Source organism: Motacilla alba, chromosome 6 (genome assembly GCF_015832195.1).
Source record: "Motacilla alba alba isolate MOTALB_02 chromosome 6, Motacilla_alba_V1.0_pri, whole genome shotgun sequence".
Lineage (NCBI taxonomy): Eukaryota > Metazoa > Chordata > Aves > Passeriformes > Motacillidae > Motacilla > Motacilla alba.
In genome coordinates, this window is record NC_052021.1 from 10,302,911 (window position 1) to 10,324,566 (window position 21,656).

General features: G+C 39.5%; 1 protein-coding gene across 1 annotated transcript in view; it reads right to left on the bottom strand.

Annotated features, from left to right (window-relative positions):
• Window positions 1-218: 218 nt before the first annotated feature.
• NRG3 (neuregulin 3) overlaps window positions 219-21,656 on the bottom strand; it is a 352,731-nt gene continuing 331,293 nt past the window's right edge. The window contains exons 8-9 of the mRNA XM_038141232.1: window positions 15,270-15,440; window positions 219-11,248 (exon numbers count right to left, since the gene is read on the bottom strand). Of these exons, the coding sequence (XP_037997160.1) occupies window positions 10,741-11,248; window positions 15,270-15,440 (679 nt within the window). The 3' untranslated portion in view covers window positions 219-10,740. The remainder of the gene's footprint in view (window positions 11,249-15,269; window positions 15,441-21,656) is intronic.

A 21,656-nucleotide genomic window follows, 5' to 3' on the forward strand; every position in this document is an offset into this window, starting at 1 on the left:
CTTTGTGGCTCTGAGAACAAATGAAACCTCTGCTTGGAGTGAGAGATGGCTGCAGACAGCAGGAACACACCACTTGAGCAGGGGAAAAGGACTGAATTGAGGAATGCCATAAAACTCCTTTGTGGCACTAAATAGAAAAATGACACTGTTCAGCATCACTTACACATATGGTAAACCAGCCTGGGTGAGGGGAGTATAAAAACGAGTCAAAATACAGATTGATTCTGAAATAAGTTCTTTTTTTATCCTTTAGAACCATGGACAGGAATGTACAGCTCCACAAAAATGGAGGCCAAACATATCGAACCAAAACATTTCCTGGGATTCTGCGTGACAGTTTTTCTAAGGACATTTCCTTTCAACCAAACTCAGCCTAAAAGCAGCTTCCATTTGCAGTTAAAGTAATCGTGGTACACATTGCACACTTCTTGAAACACAATCTTTGTCATAGGCACTATGATTGTTTTTCTTGTCTTTTTATTTGTTTTTACTGGTGAAAAAATAAACACAGGTGAAAATGAACACCTTTTTCCCCCCTACTTCAATGTGTTTAGACTATGTGATTAAGTGGATATTTTCTCCAGCTATTTAGATGAATAAACTTTAAGTTGGAGCATTCATTTCTGTGATCTAAAAGAAAGTTTGTGTATGTAGTTTTACATATATATATATATATATATTCAGAAGTCCCAAATCCAACTCAAGTGTTTATCAGTGATTTTATTGACAACAAAATCCATTTTGTTGAAATCAAATAGTTGTCTTACTTCAGTGAATGGTTCAAGACTTTTGGCTGCAAAAAAGTTTTCACAAGACTCACCCTAGCATTGAGAACATTGACTTTATGTTCATATTAGGTGCTGTTTCAGGCATATCTACAGATCAGTTTTAAGGTAAACATAACTTTATGTGACATAGAAAAGATCTAGTGACCAATAAAGGAAAGCATAAAATCAGGTGTAACTCTACAATATTTAAATGAAGCCTGATAGACTCTACTTGCTAAGTGCTGAGCAAAAAATCTGAAATATTGGATTTGTGACCATTAAGATTTGTACTGGGAACCAATCATTCCACTTTTATTTCTGGACATCTTAATGTCCTTGTTGACTAAATAGGGAGGACTGAAAAACTATTTAACCAGTAAATCAGGCACATGATTTGCAAAGGCAATTCTTCCCTTGCAGTTATTCCAACTATCCCAGCTGGATATTCACAGTGAACAAACCACGTTTCCATCACCTCTGTTCCATTTTTAAGTGCTTTTAGTGTAGGGATTTGCTCCAGGCCTCAGCAGCAGCCCGTGAGCGAGGAGTGCAGGGCTCTGCCTGGTCTTCTCTCAGCTAATTAAGGAAGACAGGCAATGTGCTGGTGCCCAGATCCTGCCCACAAGGATGGAAAGTTGCCCATGAGCTACAGCACCTTCCCAGAGCACAGCCACTCCCACAGTGATGGGTTCTCTTTGCTCTCTGAAGCCATCTACAGACAGCTTTAAATTAATGAAAATGCAGAGCTACTCCACTACTTACCAGAGAAACTGAAATGAAAATCACAACTTTGTTGCCAATCTGTATGAGGTTAGACAGGAGCCTTATTTAAAGAACTGTGATTTTCAGGGTGTTTTTCCAAGTTGCCCAAAACCTTGGGAGAGTTTTTCATTTTTAGCATCAGAGGCCTGCCCTACTGTAAACCCTATTCCCTGTCCAAAGAGGGATCTGAGCTTGTGGGACGCTTCCTCACCACCCAGACCACTGCCTGCAAGGCTTCAGGAAGGGCTGGTTTGTCCTGCTGGCCAGAAGGTGATGTGGCACTTGGTGCAGCCCCCTTGCCAATGTCACAGAAACATCCATCAGGCAAATGAAACTGAGATGGAAGTGAAGGAGAGTGGCAAATGCTGTCCTGAGCATTCTGAAAGTCTGCCCAAGATATTGCAAACCACAGACAAGTTAAAACAGCTTATGTATGTAACAGCCTGCAAATAAGTGTGACCAAACCATACAGAGTCATTTTAGCATCACCTGTCTGTGCAAATACTAATGGAATCAGCTGAAGAAACTTTTGGTAGTTAGCCCTTACTGATGCCCCTGTCCCTTCTGCACAAATGACAAGAGCACGTATCTTGCCTTAGCTTTGCTAATCTTTTAGATGTTTTCAGGAATAAGGGCTGTTGGAAGAAAGAGAGCTTCTTGGGAAGAAAGACAGATTGGATAAGAAAGCACATGGACAGAATAACCCCAGTCCCCACAGGGAGCTCAGAAATTTAGAGCTGGTCTCCTGACCTGCTTTGGAAAAAACCGTACCATTGTTATCTGAAGTGAAAATGCAGACAAGCTGAATTTGCCTTCATGCTTCTCTATATAACATCCAGAGAAGCAGCATGGAAATTACATATAAGAGATAGCTTTGTTAAATAAAATTGATAATGTGAATGATCAGCCTGATAGTGCCAAGATCTGAATGCATACAATTGCTGCAGAACGAGTGGGGAGAATTTTGCTTGCACTGTTTGCTCCCTGTCAGGATGGGAGGCACTGGCACAGGCTGCCCAGGGAAGCTGAAGCCACCCATCCCTGGAAGTTTTCAAGTTCAGGTTGGATGGGATAACCTGGTCTATTGCAAAGTGTCCCTGCCCATGGAAAGGGGGATGGAAATAGGTATCTTTTAAGGTGTCTTCCAAACCAAACCATTCTATGGTACATACATGATTTTTGGACTGCAAGAGCCAGCTCTGATCTGCAGAACTGGAGTCAGAACTGCAGCTGAGTGACCACAGCTCTGGCAAAGACAGATCAGCGATGACAATTTTAAGGCTTTGGAAGCAGCTTCACCTCTGCAATAATCAAGGAGAATATGCAATGAAGTAAAAAAAAAATGAGGTTAGTTGGAATCAAACTGCTTTAACAATTCTCTGTAGTTACCCTGATGGGCAGAGACATTTCTGCTTAAATTGCCCCAGCTCAGGTGGTGGGAACTAATGAATTAGGTCAAACCATGGGCCACAGGCTCAGAAATTGTAAATCAGCACTGCTGCTGGCACTCTGTGTAACTCCCGGGCAATACCTTGGAGAATCCAGCCCATCAATTTTTAGCTCATATTATTTCATTTTGATTTAATGAGAGGAGCCTTCACAGAAGTCAGTGCTGACACCTGCCTTTTGGCACAGTCACTGGTGGAGGAGCTCAGACACCCTGTGGGTCACCTTTGGAAAGAAGCAGAGGTTAGCACGGCACAGGTGGAGACCTGGGGTTTATTTCAGGCAGCTCAACTGCTGAGCCACCACAAATATCCTCCTTTGGGAGCCTTCACATTAACTGTGCTTGCAGTGAAACAGCTGCCACTTGTGCAACACCAGAGTCTGACATGGAAGTTTTATGTAGTCCAAAAATCTTATTTACCTTTACAACCCAAAATTAGCATTGATGCACACAGAAATATCCAGCTTTTTGTGGGCAACTTGAAAGAACTAACTTGAACATTGTTAGCATAATTCAGCTTGGAAGGTCATCTAGTCCAACACCCCTGCAACAAGCTGGGACATCTTCAACAAGATCAGGAGAGAAACATAAAACACACATCTCAGCCATCCCCTATTATCAGTAGGTAAATATCAATATTTGTAATTTAGGTTTCCAACATCTGATTTAGAAAAAAAAATAGTTAATACATGTATTTGTAATTGTTTAAAAAATACAGAAGAAATTTTGCTTTTTTCTTTGGAAGTCTCTGCTTCCTAAATTCAGCACCTCAAAGGATTGCAGAGTTTGGAAATCCCTAACTTAAAAACAAATTAGTGTGCAATTTCAGTGAAATGAGAATGATCTGAGAAAGAAAGAAAAGCCAAGTTTCTCAGATGATGTGGATCTGGCTCGACATGAATTCCATCCCTCCTCAGCCATGGAAAAACTGTGCCTCAATCAGGAGAGGCTCCCTGCCCTGTTCTCCAGCTGTTCCCAGTGTGTCTTGCTGGGGTGGTGAGGGTGGTGATGCTTGTACCACCTGCTGTTTGCCCCATCAAGAGCAGCGTAAGCCTCAGCTATTTCTAGAACACTGAAGTTCAGTGGAGCAGATGGCTCCAGTCTTAATAGCAATTGGTTGATTTTTGATTAAAAAATTACATCAAGTATTCAAGTCTTTCTTCTTTTCTTTTTGGATATTCATTTATTCTTTCCTGGAAGAGATCAGAGATAATCTAAAGCAAGAGAGTTTAACTTGAGTCAGAAAGCCAAAGTGAAGCTTGTTCTGTTTCTGTCCTGCTTCTGCTGAGGTATGCAATGTACAGGAGTGAATTTCATGCTATGAAAAAATCATCTTAATGTAAGCAAGGGAAACTCCAAGCCTGGGTTTCCTGAGAAAATACATATGACTTATAAACCAGCCTCACTGAGCCTTCTTCGTATCTCTGATGCATCTTGATAACCTTTAACTACTACTGTGTATTTCAGAGAAGGCAAGGAACTATTGTTTATTTTAGAATATTAATTATTAGTAGTATTCTTTTATATTTCATTATTATTATTTGTATTTTTTTTTTTTTTGTTTCCAAATATTTACACAGCTGGGAGCTCTTGTTCCATACTCCTTAAAGGAATGGCAGTAAAGTGCCTTGCAGCACAGGCTGCATAAATCCTTCTTCAAGGGAGAGGTTTCCCATCAGGTCAAACCAAAGCAGACAAATGTTAAGTGCATTAAATTCTTTAAGGCCTTAAATTTATTCAGGGTCCCAAGTGTCAGGCTGATACTCTTGATTCTGAGGGCAAGGTAAAACTGAATGTGAATGAAGAAGCTGAATGGTTACAAATTCAGTGGATTCAGTTGGACCAAAGCAGGCGTGGACAGCACAGAAGTGGCTCTTGCACTGCAAGAAATAAGGACAGGGGTACATCAGTGCCCAGTTACTACAGTGATGAGGTGCAGACCATGGTCCCCTCAAGGAAAGCAAAATTATAAACTGCATGTAGGTCTCCTGATGGTGTGAAGAGAATGTATTATTAAAAGCTATGGTACAAATACAGGATTTCCATGCTGCTGACATACATTATATCCTATAGTTTATTTACACACCTCAGTCCTCAATAACTCTTCTCCATTATAGCTGTAAAGTACTATATATAGTTTCTTATATTAAAAATAGAATTATAGGTGGTCTTGCTGTATTTTTATTACTTATCTGGGAAAACTTGCACAAGAACAGCCTTGTGGGGTATTAGAAAAATCACCCCTTTTTTACAGGAGTGTTGATCAAAGAGGAAACTTCTAAATCTTTCAAGCAAGGAAGAGTGCAGGCTGTCAGTGAGGTGTGAGCGCTCTGTTTCTGAAGCACTGGAAACAGTGATTTAATAATACAGAACCAAAACATAATTAGATTTGTTCCAAGGGACAAGGCAAGCAGGAAAAAATTGGAAATTTCTGCCCCTTTTCCTTTAACCAAACACTACCACTGTGGTCATTATTAAATTCAGATAATTTACCTTTCCTAGCAGGTAAACTTTTCAAGGGTAAACAACTGTACTGGTTTGTACTATTAAGATGAAAGCACTCTCATCCCCTGCAGCAAACACTGGATGACTGTTTCCTCCTCCACTGTGGCTTTTCTAGTTCTGGGCTATAGAGATGACTTTCCACTGTCTCTAATGCATTCTGTATTTCTTGCAAGAGACTACCAATTCCCATGGTAAAATCCTCTGATTGCCATGGAATGAAAAAAAACAAACCTAAAAAACTCCACCAAACAAAACACAGGCCTACTTTATTAGTAATTTTACTGCTGTGGTAGCTTTTTCATTTCTGTATCATGTTTGAACTTTGCTATGAAAAATATAGAAATCCTGCCTGATACCATGATTTAGAAGTGCCAAGTTGTGTTGGCTTTTTTCCCTTTTCACTTTCTATTTCTAAAACCTACTTTCCCAACTTACTAAAAATCTTACAACCTTTACTAATTCCCACACCAAGTCTAAACCTGAAAACTGGGTGTCAGTTGTTTTCCTGCAAGTAGGCATCAAAACAAAGGAAGCACAGTCTTGCTGTGAGTTCAGCAATAATGCAGTACAAAACCAAAAAAAAGTTTGCATCACTTTATATTTTCAGCAAGATAAATAACTGTATTATTCTATGAACAATTTAAAAATAAAATTAGATAAAATCTTGATCCCTTTAAGGAAATCTATCATTGCAGCTTTTGGACCACAAAAGAGGAGACTTTATGACTATGTGTCAGACAATACAGATAATGGGTTCATTGACCTGTTAGGCTGCTGAAATAAAATTTTTAAAAATCACAAAAAGCTGAAAAATCGATACTAAATATTTACTTTTCCCCAATCTCCTTGAAGATAAACATTTTAAATTCATGGCAAGATAATAAATCACTTTATAAGCTCATTTTTTTCCTAAGGGGTAAAGAGTTTACTGGGAAATTTCATTTTATTGAAAGGCAATTGATATTAATACCACTTTCAAACACAGTTTTTATTCCAGGTCTGCTCCTTCAAGCTTCAAATTTATTTGCTGCTTTAGGACTCTTTCAGAGTTCTTCTTTGGTGTTAATTTTCAGAATTTCTTATAAGAGCAAGAGATGTTCAACTAATGTCCAAAAGGAGACTACAGGAACTTGGGGATAAATTGGGAAAAGGAATCCAGATTTTCTCCCTACTTACATGAGAAGCAGGTGTGAATTAACTGCTAACATTTCAATTTGGGAGCATATTGAGCACATGCTTGGTCATAAGCACACGCCATCAACTCACTGTTTATTTCAAAATTTAAACTTGAAGGATGCTGCTGAGTGGCTCTGGGATCAGCCACATGGTGGCAAGTTCACTGCTGCTCAGCCTGGCCAGGGACACTCAGCCTGTGCCAGATGGAGCTGACAACCCAACCCCATCACCCAGCCAAGGAGCTGAGAGGGCTCACACTCTGCTGGGATGCTCAAAGGCAAAATAAATCCTTTTGTGTAGCAGGGCTGACATCACAGGGGAGACTACTAAGCTTTGTGGCACTACACTGGGCATCAAGCAGCACAGATTTGGGATGTGATCCTCTGCTAACAGATGCTGTCATTGCTGCATTGACCACAGCAGCTGAGAGCATGGCCAGGTACCAAAGGCATTCTGAAGGGCTCGTGCTCCACAGAACCATTTGTTGATGTGCCTGAAAAAATGTGCCTGAAAAAATGACAACATTCCAGCTTTGGGCCTTGGGGTACTGAAGAGTTTTTCAATGGTAAACACTACAAATGTGCCCATACTTACCCACATCTCCTATTTCAAATGCTGGGATTGTTCTACTGGTTTTTAACTTTTTTTAGGATTATTTTGGATTGTTTTTGAAGAAATTCTAAAGGGAAATAAACTTTTTTAAAAAGATCAGGATATATCCCTCTCACAATTCTCCATGGTGTTGTGCTGGAGACACAGGCTTTCTCTCTACTCAGTTCACAGAAAGTTCAATTTATTTAGTCAGCTGCTCTCCCAGTTTGTTTGAATGCAGTGCTATGTGTGTAGATTTTCACACCAGACTACACCTGGAACTTCATAGGTCAGATAAAATTTTTAATTATGATCCACGTAAACGACTGAGTTCAGAGCCTCTTCCAGGGGGATTACAAACTGTCTCCAAGGCCGGGAACAGATGTACTTTTAGGAATGAATTGCATTTCTCAATGACTTGCATCCCTTCCAATCCACGAGTTCAGTGGGACCAGAAGCAAAACAAAATTTGGCCTACCATGTCGGCTGTTTCAGTACGACTTTCAAATGGATGCTTTACACAATTAATTGTCAGACCTCATAGAAAATGTTGCCCCATTCACTGTAAAACAGGAAGGTCCACAGAGGAAAACAGTTGCATTAGAAAACCACACAAACAACATTAAGGCTACCTAGTTGGATGTTTTCAACCCTTTTTGTTTTCCTCTGCAAACAATGACAGTCTCAGTAAGATCTGAAGCGATGCTCTGAACAAATAATACACTAGTCTGTCATTGGTTAATATGAACATCTCTCTATTCAAACATGCTGAGAACTGAATAGAACAGTTAACATATAACAGTCACACATCCTTTGCTGAGTACAAGATCGTATCTCTAACATGAACCAAAGACATCCTCACCATTTCAGATCTTCAGCTATCATTCAGTAAAACATTTCATTCTCTTAAATACATTGCTCGTCTCCTCTTTCTGGGTCTTTCGGGGGTGCTGCATGAACACATTCTCTCCCTAAAGGCATGGACTATGATATGGTTCTTTCTTCAACTGAAATCTTGCTGTGTGTTCCCATTATGTTGCCAGAGGTGAATTTGCAGAGCTTGGGGGAGGGAAGATCTTGAATCTGAATTGAAAAGATTGAATTTTTAAGCATCAGTTTGGGCAGGATTCTGCACTGTATTGCAGAAAGATCATCTCGAAGAAATTAATGGTGAACGATTCATGAATTGTGATCACAATTTGAAAATTGTTGACCCAGAGCTTTATATAGCACCCAGTTTTCATATAACATGAAAATTCACGTATGTTCACAGGGCTTATGGGCAGAGGCAAGCTCCCTTTGCTCATGTCCTGAGATGGGGGGAGGCAAGTGGTGTGGACAGAAAAGCCCAATGACTGTAGGGGTACAAAGCTGAGCCCACCTAATGCACCCTGCCTTTCAGAGGGTTTATCTGGAGTGGGCTCAGGGCCATGCCCACCACAGCCAGCTCGGCTCATGCACAGTGAGATTGTGCCCAGCCACCACATATAGCAGGAAAATATCAGGGTGAGCCCAAACCCCACAGGGATCCCTCCTCACTGCTACAACAAAAGCTCTGTCTTTGCAGAAGGGAGTCTGCACACCTCACGCTCCATCCTGGGGCATAAAACAATAGTTTGGCCTCAAATACATTTCTGTTGAAAACACACAGCAAAGATTGCAGCCATAGAAAATTCTGTAAACAGGACAATTTCATCAACTTTATCTTTACGAGTACCCCCAAAACCACAAAAGCAATCCAAAATAAGACTTGCTGAATATGAAGACTGTCAAAAATAATGTTTTTACTGCCTTAACAAAAAAAATGACATATACCTTCATAATTTCTTTTCCAAATTTACTTGACAGAGGTTAAGATATTGCTTTATTCTGACTCAACATACAACAGCACTGTGGGATTGATTGTGCTATTTTGGGAAGTCTTGAGACTTGTGAACTAGAAAGTCTGGGGCACATTAATAAATCTAACAATTTTTTTGCTTCAAAGAAATATTCTAATACATTCTGTATATACTCTAATTTTTTTTTAATCAATCTCCTGGCACTAACCAGGGAAGGCTATTTAGCGATTATTTATTATAGTGGATTTTTTTCCCCTCCCCGAAAACAAGGAGATGTTTTAAGACTAATAAACTAATAAGACTAATAAGGTGTGTCACTGAACCCAATTAATTGCAAAATTGGCACATTTTGTTACAATTTATGGGGGGAAGAGGGACTCAAAAGAAAGCTAATGCAAAAAGGACTTACAATGTGATCAGGATATGGCAACCAGGGAATGATACATCCTCTCTGAGGCCTTGATCCTCTGCAGGGAGCAACTTGGTGGAAACCATCTGCTCTTAGAAAGCTCCATCACAGTCAGATCTCTGCATGCCTGTGGGCCTGCCCATACTGAACTATCTGCAGGGTTGAAGCTTTAAAGTTCACAAGCCTAAGCCATAATTAATTAAAGTGACTGGAGAACTGAATGCAGGAACAAATTAGGCAGCGTGGACACTTATTGGCTGGATTTTGATCATACTGGATCTCCCTGACTCTTCTCTGAACAAGCCATAATAAAAAATAAGTTTAAAAAAATACACACACACTGAGAAGTGCTCCTTGAGAGCTTACAAATGCTTTTAAAGTGTAAAAGTTTAGAAACGTTGAGGGGTGCTAACGAACAACAGAGTTTATGTTTCCACTTAAAAAAAAACCCAAACCAGAAACCAAAACCAAACCTGTTGTAATACACACTTATACATTTTCTCTCGTTCTTCCTCACTCTCCACCAAGGCAGCTCTGATAGGCAAAGCTCAGCAGATGGAGCAGCTGTGGACTCACTGAATCTCTACAGACCCCAATCCTGCTCCCACTCTTGGCCAATCCCAAAGCTCATAAATGATTCCATTTACTTTCTTGGGGCAACTGACACATCAAACTAAGGTTGAGAGTTAAACCTCAATTCAGGGACGTTGTCATCATTCCACAGCAGGTACCAGAACTCAGAACTAGGTGTCTGTGCGCCTGTTCTCGTGATGTGAACCTGGAATCAAGAGCAAAGGGGGAGAGGGGACTGGATCTCTGTTGGCCTTACAGGACATGTTCTCCAGGGTCTGAATCCCTGCCCAGCAGCTCACTGCAGTGCTGACCTGAAACCAGAAATGCATCTAAGGACGGTACTTGGCCTTTACTGAAAAAGAGATGCATAGCCTAAGCCTTCGGACAGCCGAACAGGACCACGGAAAAGTCCTCTGTAACTGGAACTGTGTAATCCTGCCTAGAAAGCATCTAAAAGCACGCTTCATCCCTCCTGGAACTTTTCCCTTAAAAAAATATTTTGTTAAAAAACACTATGATATGAGGGCGATTGACTATTTGGTTTCTTCTAAGTAGATGCTCTTAAATTAATGCATATAAATAATTTGTATTTAACTTCCTCCCTTCCTGTTCAGCAAAGCGTCGAATGCACAGACCTCTCGTTTCCCCTCCCACAAGCCCCACACGGAGTCACTTGGTCAATACCGAGTCTCTCTGCGTTTCACTTTTCAGGCCAAAGTGTGCCTCCCGCTCTGCCTTGGCCGTGGGGCTCATGGGCAGGAAGGCCGTGTTCTCGCTCGCGCCGCCCTGCGCCTCTATGCTCGCCAGCTCCAGGTCCTCCGCCCGCCGCGCGTCCGTCAGGATCCGGATCTGCTCCTGCACAGTTTCTAGCAATATTTTCACTTCGTGTTGTTCTGCTATTAGACAATTACTGACTGGGGAACTCACGTTGACAAGTTCAGCAGAATAGGAGTTTTTGCACCATTTGATGCCTGTTACTTCAGGAACATTATGCATTTGCATGCAGGCTTCGTCCAAGCCCACAGACGGGATGATGGGAACGGAGTTGGCCCTTGAAGAGGAATAGCTGACCGAGTCCTTCTGATCCACGTTATTAAAATATGGGGTTGTCTCTCTTGAAGGCAGTTGCATATTTATTGAAGGGTTCTGAGGAGTTTTTAAACCACTGGATGAATACCTGGAAAGAGTAAAAAAAGTTGTACGTCAAGTGGTCAAAGCAACCAGCAGCAGGGACACTGTGTGAGATTCAGTGAACTGTGCTGAAGAGATACACACCATTTTCTCCTGAAATAGAGGAGCACTTGGCCGTGGTGGGGCCCTGGGGAAAACGACAGGCTCTGGAGACTGGTTTTGATTCTCAAATCTGCCAGTGGCAAAGCACTGCTTTTCTCTCGCTCTCCTTTCGCCCACCAGTATATGCGAATAATGGAAATTTATTTTTAAAACATTTCATAAGTTATAATGTATTATTAATTTTCTTTGAAAATAAATTCGGAATTCTATTCCTACATTTCTGATTGGGGAAATGGATTGATACTTTCTTCGGTGTCAGAACTCTCAGTGTCAAATGGTTGGTTTAGGAAAACACTTTTAAAATTGCAGATAAAAAGAACATTAAATACTCATGGCTGTGTAGTCTTTATTTACATAGGAAAGATTGTCTGTACTCCCCTTCAAACAAGCAGAGCATCTAAGTTCAGTGTATCTCTGAATAAATATTTTTTTCGATAGCCCACACTCATAATGCTGGCCTGATTTGTTTTATTTGATTTCAACTGGAAATAGAGATAATATATAGAACTTGAGCAAATGTCTGTGTTCTCTTGATACTGTAATACTGTTTAAAAAAGAAATCCTTTATCCTCCACTCACACTTATTATAACATGATTTTATTGATTGTGAAGAAACTTAGTGAATTTGTATCAACATTTCCATTTTGTTTCAAAGCCAAACTCTGTTACAAGAAATACTTAAAAAAAAAAACCAGAAATGGAAAGTATAATAAATATAAAATAAACAATGACCAAAAAAAAAAGATGTTTCCCATTTGAAATTAGTACTTCTAGAAATGTGGTGCTTAGGAGTTACTATATTACCAGTCATGGTTGCTAAGGACCACAGACATCACCTCAGTACTAGAACATAATTTATTTATAATCACCTTATCACTATTTAATAAGGGAAGGTAATGGTGAATCGAATATGTTTGATCCATGGATGAGGAGAGCAACATTTAGATCTGGTGTGGAAGCAGGTGCTCTGACTTGAAGGGTATTATCCCAAAAGCTCCTTAAGCCTGCTAGACCTCACTAGGAGTATCCTTCCACTCATATGTGCCTCCTGCTTTTTGGGATGAGCAGAGAAACTGAATGGCGTGAAACTGCCGTGGTCCAGTATTGGCAGAAACAGTAATTAACTGGAAAGGCTTCCTCTGACCCCATGCTCCTGGCCAGGTGTCAGACAGGAGGGAGCAGGAGACAACTTCAGGCTCATTTCCAGCAGAGTGCCACCGACCTGCAATTAACTGGTGTGTGGTGGCACTGGGTTTGTACAACTGCTGCACACACCCCCCTGCCCACGTGGAGCTGGCACAGCCCCATGCCAGGACTCTCCTGGCTTCCCCAGGAGGTGCATCTGGGAGCTCTGTGATAAGGAGGAAGGGCTGGGAACTTTGCTGCCAGGCGAGGGAAAGAGATACTGCTTTGGGGAGTGGCACCCAGGGGAATACCAGAGCAAACAGCTTTTCTGGGATGTGTGCTAGAACTTCCTGTCAGTGCTCTACAGCTGCAGCTGTTTTACATCTGAGACTTGGTTAATTACATTGGCACTATGCTCAGACACACCTGTAGCCATTCATGGAGGGGCTTTTTACACCAGCTCTCAGGATGAGCGAAATACTGATCAGGGGTATTATTCCTGAGGGAGGACAATTAAAAAAAATAAATGAAAACAAAACAGTGCAGACCTTTGGGTTGTGCCCATTCTTGTTTCCTTTGCTTATATATAATTGTTCAAACGACTATAGCTGGAGAGATCGCATCAGTTGCATTAGTCCCTTTTTTGGTAATTCAGGCCCTAAATATATTCTGGGCTGCACCCTGAAAACAAAGGGAGTGAATGTTTTTAATGAATTTCACATGCAATGTAGGTATTATATGGATAAGCAAAACCAAGAAAAGACTGAATTAAAATGGGTTTGGTGAGAAAACAGTAACATTTGCCAGTTCCACAATAGAGATTCTTGATATTTTGAAAACTAACTGGCAGCAGCAGTGACATGTAACGAAATGCCTGGTGTATTTCCATAATATTTTTTGAAATACAGATAGACACCAATTTTATGCCAGAATTGCGTGTTTCTGCCCCTGCTCACAGGGCTTTCAAAGGAGAACTGAGGTTGAATTAAAGTGCATTCACTGTGTGCAACAGGTGAGGTATTAAACTAGAAGGGATATTACATCTAAACCATGTGAGACTTGGCTTTTAGTTAATTACAAACTGATCCATGCTTCTGTGTGTGACACCAGACTGCTGCTGTTTTCAATAGACTGAGACTTAGAACTATAATTGCAGAACCTTAATTACATTCTCCTGTAATTAACTTTCCCAGAACCACGGTTCCTCCACAAAAATATATCTGTGTTTTTATCTGAAAAATTATTTTGTCTGAATAAATGAATTCATGTGCATGTGTTTCAAAGTGCAGCTCTCTCTCCACCCTCTTCCTAAAACCAAGCAACAAAAGCAAACATGTATAAATATTTAACAGTAATTATGTTATAGAGCGTGTAAGAGTCTAAATTAAAGAATGAAAGTGATAGAAGCACAATAATTTTACTGCCCCCTTTAAGAATAGCTACCAAAGAGAGACAGAAGGGACTGAAACTTTAAATACGAGATGGATTTTGCTTAGCATAGTCCCAGCAGCTTTGCTGTAAGCCCTGTGGCTACAGGTGTGCAATGTACAAGCCTGACAACAAGGTCCATTAAGATGGATAGGGATCATTCCAGGGGCTCTGCCAGGCTCTGGGCCAGCCTTGCAAGCACTTACACTGAATACACACCCCCATCTTCTGTAGACCTGACTACACTTCAGCCAGGCTGCTGGTGAATGAAGTTCAGAACGCTGACAGAATTAGGGAGACAAACCACTTTGATTTGTGCATCCCAACAGGGAAAGATGGAGGTGAAAAAGGAAAAGAAAGGAAGCAGTGTAACTTCTGCAGGAGACAAGGGAACTTTTTGTTTGGGCTGGAAATCTGATGAGAACACCAACACTGTGAAACCAGTAGATATTTTCAGGGTAAGCATCCTTAGTGCACAAAATACAGATGAAGCGCTTAAGTGGATTGAGGCCAGCAGGGGTCACAGTCTGGTCCCAATGTCAAATTTTGCAGAACTGCAAATTCAAAATACAAGCTGATACTTGTAAGGTCACACACTGATTTCCCAGACAAGAGTAAATACAATTGCCCACAGCTTTGCTGCAACTCACTCCTCAGCCTGGGAGGAGGCTATGGCACCTCCCAGAGCCTGTGTCATAGGACACTGCCACTGGAGAGGGAAGGCTGCCTGCCTGCTCCTTTCTGCAAGGGCAGCAATTTCAGTAGGAAATTTTCACCAGGAATTATATGCACATATCACACAAATGAACAATAATATATTTACTGCAAGAGGTAATCAACAATTTTTTCCCTCAGAAGCAAACAGTAACAATGACACAAGTGTGAGTCAAACTTGTTTAAAAGAAGTCACCAGACAGCCAACCCCACCAGTTTCACCTGGAAGTCAGAGTGAAGAGTTTCACTGTGACTTACAGGTGAAACTGGGTGGGGTTTTTATTCCATTCCAGATATCACTTCTGTTTTCATATAAAATATGCTTGTAATATTCTGGAAAGTCGTTGGAAATCTATAGGGATATGTAAATATTATGCAAAGTATCTCAGCAATTGCAAAAGACTTCAAAGGCAGCTGCAGGTTCTCAGGAGCACTTCTGAAACCCAGACCTTATGCACAGCTCAGCTCAGTGCTCTAATAACCTGAATTTAAAAAGGAAAGAAAAACCAGCATATTCTTTGTGCATTTTTGAAGACAAACCTGCATGAAGCTATCTACAGAAAACCAACTTTGCAATGTACATTTTCTTTTATTTTCAAAGCCCCTAAGTGGCTCACTTCAGGTATGGCTTTACTCACCCGTGACAAGGTATGGTGTCCTGGTCCGTGATCCTGGACTCTTGGAGCTGTTGATATGCTGGTCCTGTAATCCCATTGAACCTACCCCGAGGCAAGGGAGGAGTCCTCCGAAAGGCATTTCTATGGAGCATCCCACTTTTTTGTCCTGGGCTGCAGCATGAAGAGAGACTTCTAGGAACGACACCAAGAGTACAGTAAAAATTATCACACCAAAAGCATAAAATTCTGCAAAGTAAAAGTTCAGGATTAATAATGCATGGATTACTCTTCTTATAAACTTTGCTATGGCAGTGTATTGATATCAGTAGAAATTCTCTATGGAAATACAGTAGTACAATCCACCATTAGCTGCTATTTATGCCATTATTTAATACACCACCTCTTTTCTAGGAATGAAAATAATTGCCCACTATATGAAATGTTTTCTTGCACTTGATGAAGGATGCTTCTCCTTTCCATGCTGCATATCATAATCCTGCTGTAGAGAGTTGAGTCCTCAGACAGCATAAACAAACAATACAGCTCTTTCATACCCACAGCTGAATTCAAAATTAGATCCTAAACTTAAAGCCCAATATATTATCCATCAGCCTGTGAGGTTCTGCTTCCTGATACAAAACCATTAAATTGAGAAAAAGTGTAGGTGAAGAATAGAGGCAAAGCTTATGAACTGCAGATTGAAGAAGCTAAGACAAGTTTTCTCCACCTTGAACAGTATTTCTGTATTATTTTATTCCTGTTTTATATACAGATTGCTTTGTTGTTTACATACATTGATACCATGCTGTTTCTTTATACGATATAATAGAAACTTCAACTCGATAAAAACAAGTCATAGTTTTCTACTTATTTTAGAAAATTGGTTTTGTAAATGTCTGGTGTTTTGGAAGGAGAATGGATTTTTTTTTTTCCATTTCACACAGGAATGAAAAAGTATCTAGAATCCCACAGTTTTGGTATATAACCCATACATTTGCTAAGGCAAAAATATGGGAACACAGAACTAAGGCAAGGCATAATCCATTTTTACTTCTAACAGGTCTCAGTACTGCATGGCGTGACTGAATATTCATTTTTCAGCTACTCTATTTCTCTTGGCATCTTCTGGGTCTCAGAAATGCATGTGTTATCTCATATTCTCTTACATCTTTAATGATAATGTAGGTTTTGTAGATGCCTTTTACAAGTCATTATTTTTGGCTGTGTGAATAATTCCAACTTGTGACAGAATTCAGCAACGCAGAAGACTTTTGATAAGTTTGCTTCTTTTTTCCTTTTATAATGTGACTTAAAAGTAATCTGCATTTTTTACCTAGTGGGAACTTTATTAGAGTTAGGACCACATCTACTCCCAAAGCAATTCTTGCTTGGAACAAGCACCATGGACAAATTCTCTCTGAGTGTACATTTCCATTAAAATCAACCTTTTCTGCCCAAAATTTAAAGAAGAAATAAATTCAACACTCTCTATCCTACTGCTCAGGCCAGCAGTGTTCCATTGTAGTCTAATCTTTGTTTGCTTCCACACCTTTACTTTTCTAGTGCTTTTTATTGAAAAGACCAACAACCCATAGCAATAACATTCCCTCCAGGATTTTTCATGCTTGCTTAAAAAGATTTTTCATTGCTACTAAGGAGGCTGCGAAAAAACCTTTATAAACCTGAAATACTGGCCTCTCAGTTCTGAAAGCTGAGTTCGAGTTGCAAGTTACAGCTCCTACTCTGTAAAATAACACTATCACATCACAAAATAATTGACAATTTCTGCTCCGGAGAGCCTGAGATTAATACAGCAGGGGATCTCTAAAGATGCAGGGGAATGAATAATTTGTGATGGATAATGAATTTTTGGAGGTTTTATTGACTTGATCATAGTCATTAATGGAATCCAAAAGTAAAAAAAAAAAAAAACCAACAAATTTTAGTTTGATTACAAATCTTTAAAGTTAGAAATGTTTATTGTTTAATTTGTGGTTGGTTTGATGCCTTTGAGCATCTTCCTTGTTGGATGAGAGTACATGATCTCCATATGCAAATTCACAAAAGCTCTATTTGTAATGGACATAATTTCAACACATACAGCTAAATCTAAGGTAGTGGGTATGAACTGCAGAAATGTTGAGACCAAAGGGATCTGCCAAAGTCCTGCAACCACAGAACTTCCAGCCCTGACACAGTAATTTGTTGCTAATATGAGGTTCTTATGCTTTTAACATTTCTGTCAGGAAAAAAAAAAAAAAACCAAACCAAAACAAAACTGAAGGAAGAATGAACAAAAATCCTTTAAGGTCATGGACAAGAAAAATTCAGTAAAGATCAGGAAATACTTACAGACAGTGCAGCTGCAAGCTGCAGGATGACAGTTGTTTCTCCAGGCACCAAAAAGCCCCCTAAGAATTTCTGTTACAAGTTCTATGGAAAAGGATCTCCAGCACAAGCTTTTCCTCTCACACAAAACTGATATGAGTATCAGCAGTGCAAATGCATTGTCCCTCTCAGACTTCTCTATCACTCATGTGAAAAATTCCTCCCTCTCAGGCAAACAATAGTTTTTGGATTTCTTCAGGGAATTTATTTTCCTTTAGTCAACATTGTGGTTTCTTCCTCCCTGCACTCCAGTCTAAGTGGGTAAAAGAAACCAGCCCACATAAGTGAGCCATTCAATAAAATAGACCAATACATAAAGCTGTAGGAGATATGCCTTTAAAATCTATCAATCAATTACTCCAGAATAAAAAAATCATAATATGCATGAAGTGGTTCACAAGTGACGCAAAAACTAGGGAGAAATGCATTTCTGATGAATTAATGTTTGGAAAAAAGCAGTCCAACCATCCTAAGGGTAATGAAGAACTTGGGATTCGTTCTTGACAGCACTTTTGTGTGAGAATTTTCTTTGGGTTGAGCAACTGAGTGAAAACAAATTCTGATCCTGCAGGTGGACTATTCTCTTCTTGGGGCACATACACAACTCCCAAGTGCAGTTACCCATGTTCATGAAGAAAAGACCAGCAGTGTTTTTGCAGCGACTTTGGGATGCTTCTGTACTACTTCTGAGTTAATCACAAACCACCTAGTAAATACCTACCCCAATGACTGAACCAGCTGCCAGGCAGGGTCCTCTGATATTCCCTCAGTGCCACCTTTTTAGGCTCTAAGACAATCTACTGCTAACATTTGTATGGATCAACTACTGAGACTTTCAACCGATTCCAGTATTAATAAATACAGTCTACAGCTACAAATCTCCTCTTTGTTTTGGAACGTGAGCATTATTGATTCCTTCACAACATTCTTGTATTTGGGAATAGTCTGTTTTGAGGCTACTCAGGGACTTTGGAACTCCGTGAAAATCCTTGAATGCTACCTGTGTCATCTGGTCACCATCCTGGTGATAGAACAACAGGAAAAGGGAACAGAGCATTCTAGGTATGTCAGTTGCACTGAGTTTAATCATCTGCCATGACCTCATCATCTACTTCCTGCACTGATCAACCTCCATCCTAAATTGATGATGATTTCCAGGCCACTAGTGCAGAAAGTTGTTCTATAGTGAAAACTTTGAGACTTATTTTGAGTTTAAAATTAATTCTGATGAATATTCAGCAGGTATATGTGCCACCACACTCCTTCCTTTTAAATAGGCCTTTTACTTCTCGTTGTGCTTGCTCTCATGTATTCATAAGCAGCACTCATACACCCTTTACAGTCTCCTGAACTGAAGACTCCTGAATTCAAACAGACTTCTAACACTTTCCATGGAACATGAATCATTCATTCCTCATCTTGGCTTGGGAATGTGAGTCCGTGGCAATTGGGAGGCCATTTTAACCAGGTGAGATAACAGTGGTGCATTCTCACGCTACGCTGTGTTCTAGCTTTGTTCAGTGACCTTGGCACAAAAAAAGCCTGTCCCCAGTGTTGACTAATTCTTTGAGTGCTGCACTGGTGAATGTCCTACCTTCTCAACACAAGTCCTTAATATCTGCCTTTTAAACACCTCTGTGCATGCACATTAGAGCTTTTCTGCCTCTTCCCTTAAAGGCATTAGACACATGACAACAGTGACTGAACTTGTGTAGAGATCTAGCTCAGCCTCACCAAATGCAATCACCAGTGCATATGTTGCAGTACCTGATGTTGATAAGATAGGAAACCATTTTTTGCCTGTTTTATATCTACCGCAAGAATCTTTGTCTCCCACCTTTGTCCTTGACTATTAAAAATAAAATCTTGACTATTCAGATTCAGCATAATTGGTTCTTACTTTGATAAATTCTTGATCTTCCTAAACATTTGAAAATTGCTAATCCATCATCTCATGTCACAGTTCCCATTTTTATAGATTTTCCTCCCAGACATGAAATTTTGTGAACTGGTTCTTCTTCCGGTTTTTTTTTCTTGGATCAAGATTAACCAAACCATCTTGAGAGCTTTGATTTTCACATTCTACTCCCACTTTGACTATAGGAATGTTTATTTTCATACATTTAATTCTGTTCATATGCTACCTTTGTCCTCAAATAGGCATCCCAAGTTTTCATTAAAAAATGAAACCTATTAATTCAGGATTTCCCTAACTGCTTCAATTATTAACTCTGCCCACCATCTGTTTTGCTTTTTCTTTGGGAAAATAGCACATTCCTTATACCTTCTTCCTTTCAGGCTTCCTCTGCCTTTACATTCTCAGTTGCTTTAGTTTATCTGTACTTGCTCTTTGAAATTCAATAGCCTTATTTACAGAATAACTTTAATTTACTCTTTCCTCTGCTCTAAACTGAATCACTTAAATTAGCAGCATAAAGAGTAAAATGCTTACTAAATAAAAAAATATTTTCCATGTTTTTTGTGGTGTGAAAAGTTCATTTAAAATGAAAACACAAATTATTATTAATTTTAGGGTAAGTTTATCCTATTTTGGCATTTTTATAAGACAATACAACTGCTCCAGGCTGAAAGCCTCTGCATTTGGCTTTCATCATGGCATTCTCTGAAATGAATCCCTCTAAAATCAAGGATGACTGGATCCATGAATGCAAGTCAGGATGACTAATTACCAAGGAAACTGCTATTCAAAGGGATCACAACTCAACCCATAATTAACAAAACTCTAATTTATTTCTATCTATCAGAAAATAAGACAGTATGGGTTTCCTTCCTACCAAGATCAACAGATCATCCAAGACAAATTTTTGAGCCCATTTTTTACGTTGCAAGAAGTTTACTGATTAAACACATTTGTTAGTTTTGAATTCTGACAGTTCTAAGAGTTATTTTACATATGCAAGCAGAAGATGCAACATTCTTCTACGGTAACAGCAGTGCACAATGCAGGCAGAATGTTTTAGGAGATTAATAATAACAACACCGGCTAAATATTTTTTGAGATTAAATTTCAGTTTTCAACCTAATCTCTGCATTAATTCTTTTTGTGTAGCTGAGGTTTGTTGAGACAGAAAATTGCTATTATCCATAATCTGAGTGAAATAATTAGCTGGTCTCTGTCAGTCACATTTCAGCAACTCCAAATGATTCCCTACACAGTCAGTCTTAATTCCAGGCCAAAATTTATTAGTTTCAGGACCTGGAATCAGCTAGCTCCTGATTTTAAGAAATGATCACCCATCACTAGTGTCCTTGAAAACACCAGCAGAGAAAACAGGTCTGGATGTAGAGCTAAGTATTTCTGTAGCAAGCAGAAATAAAACAACAATAGAATTTAGAACAGCATAAAAGAGAAAACCCGCAGAGCTGATATAATTTTTCCAGGCTCAGTCAGGTTTGGAATGAAATGAAGAGATATTTAGTATAAAATCCTCATTTGACCATTTGCCCACAGTGAACACTATTTAAAAAATAAACTGGGAAGTTCTTACATGGTATATAAATTAATGACAGTCTTGTAAGTCTTAAATGTTCAAGTCTGTTGCAAGTTTTATAAAACAAGGACCTTGTATAATAAACTTTAAGCTTTAGAACTGCAAAAGAATTCTTTATAAATTAACTAGTCATCCCACTTCTTACATTAGTTCTGAATCAAAGACATTTCTTGGAAATTGCAATCACACTATTAAAAGGTAAGGGAATGAGTTTTTTTCTGAACTTCATGCTGTGACTAAATGGTGATAAAATTCTTCCCAGAACTTCTGTAGAAAGCATTGTAGGAAACAGTCCCATCGTTGGTCTATGTTTAATAAAATTATTAAGCATGTTTTGAAAATTTCTGTGAAATAAGGACCCATTCCTAAGAAATGGATCTGACATGACAACTGGCATTATTTTTTTCATGCCAAATTAAAGGCTTAAGTAAAGTAAAATTAGATAGAGCCCAAATATCCCTTTCTGGTTTACATGTGGTACTTTGTAGGTTAAGCAGATAATTTATTC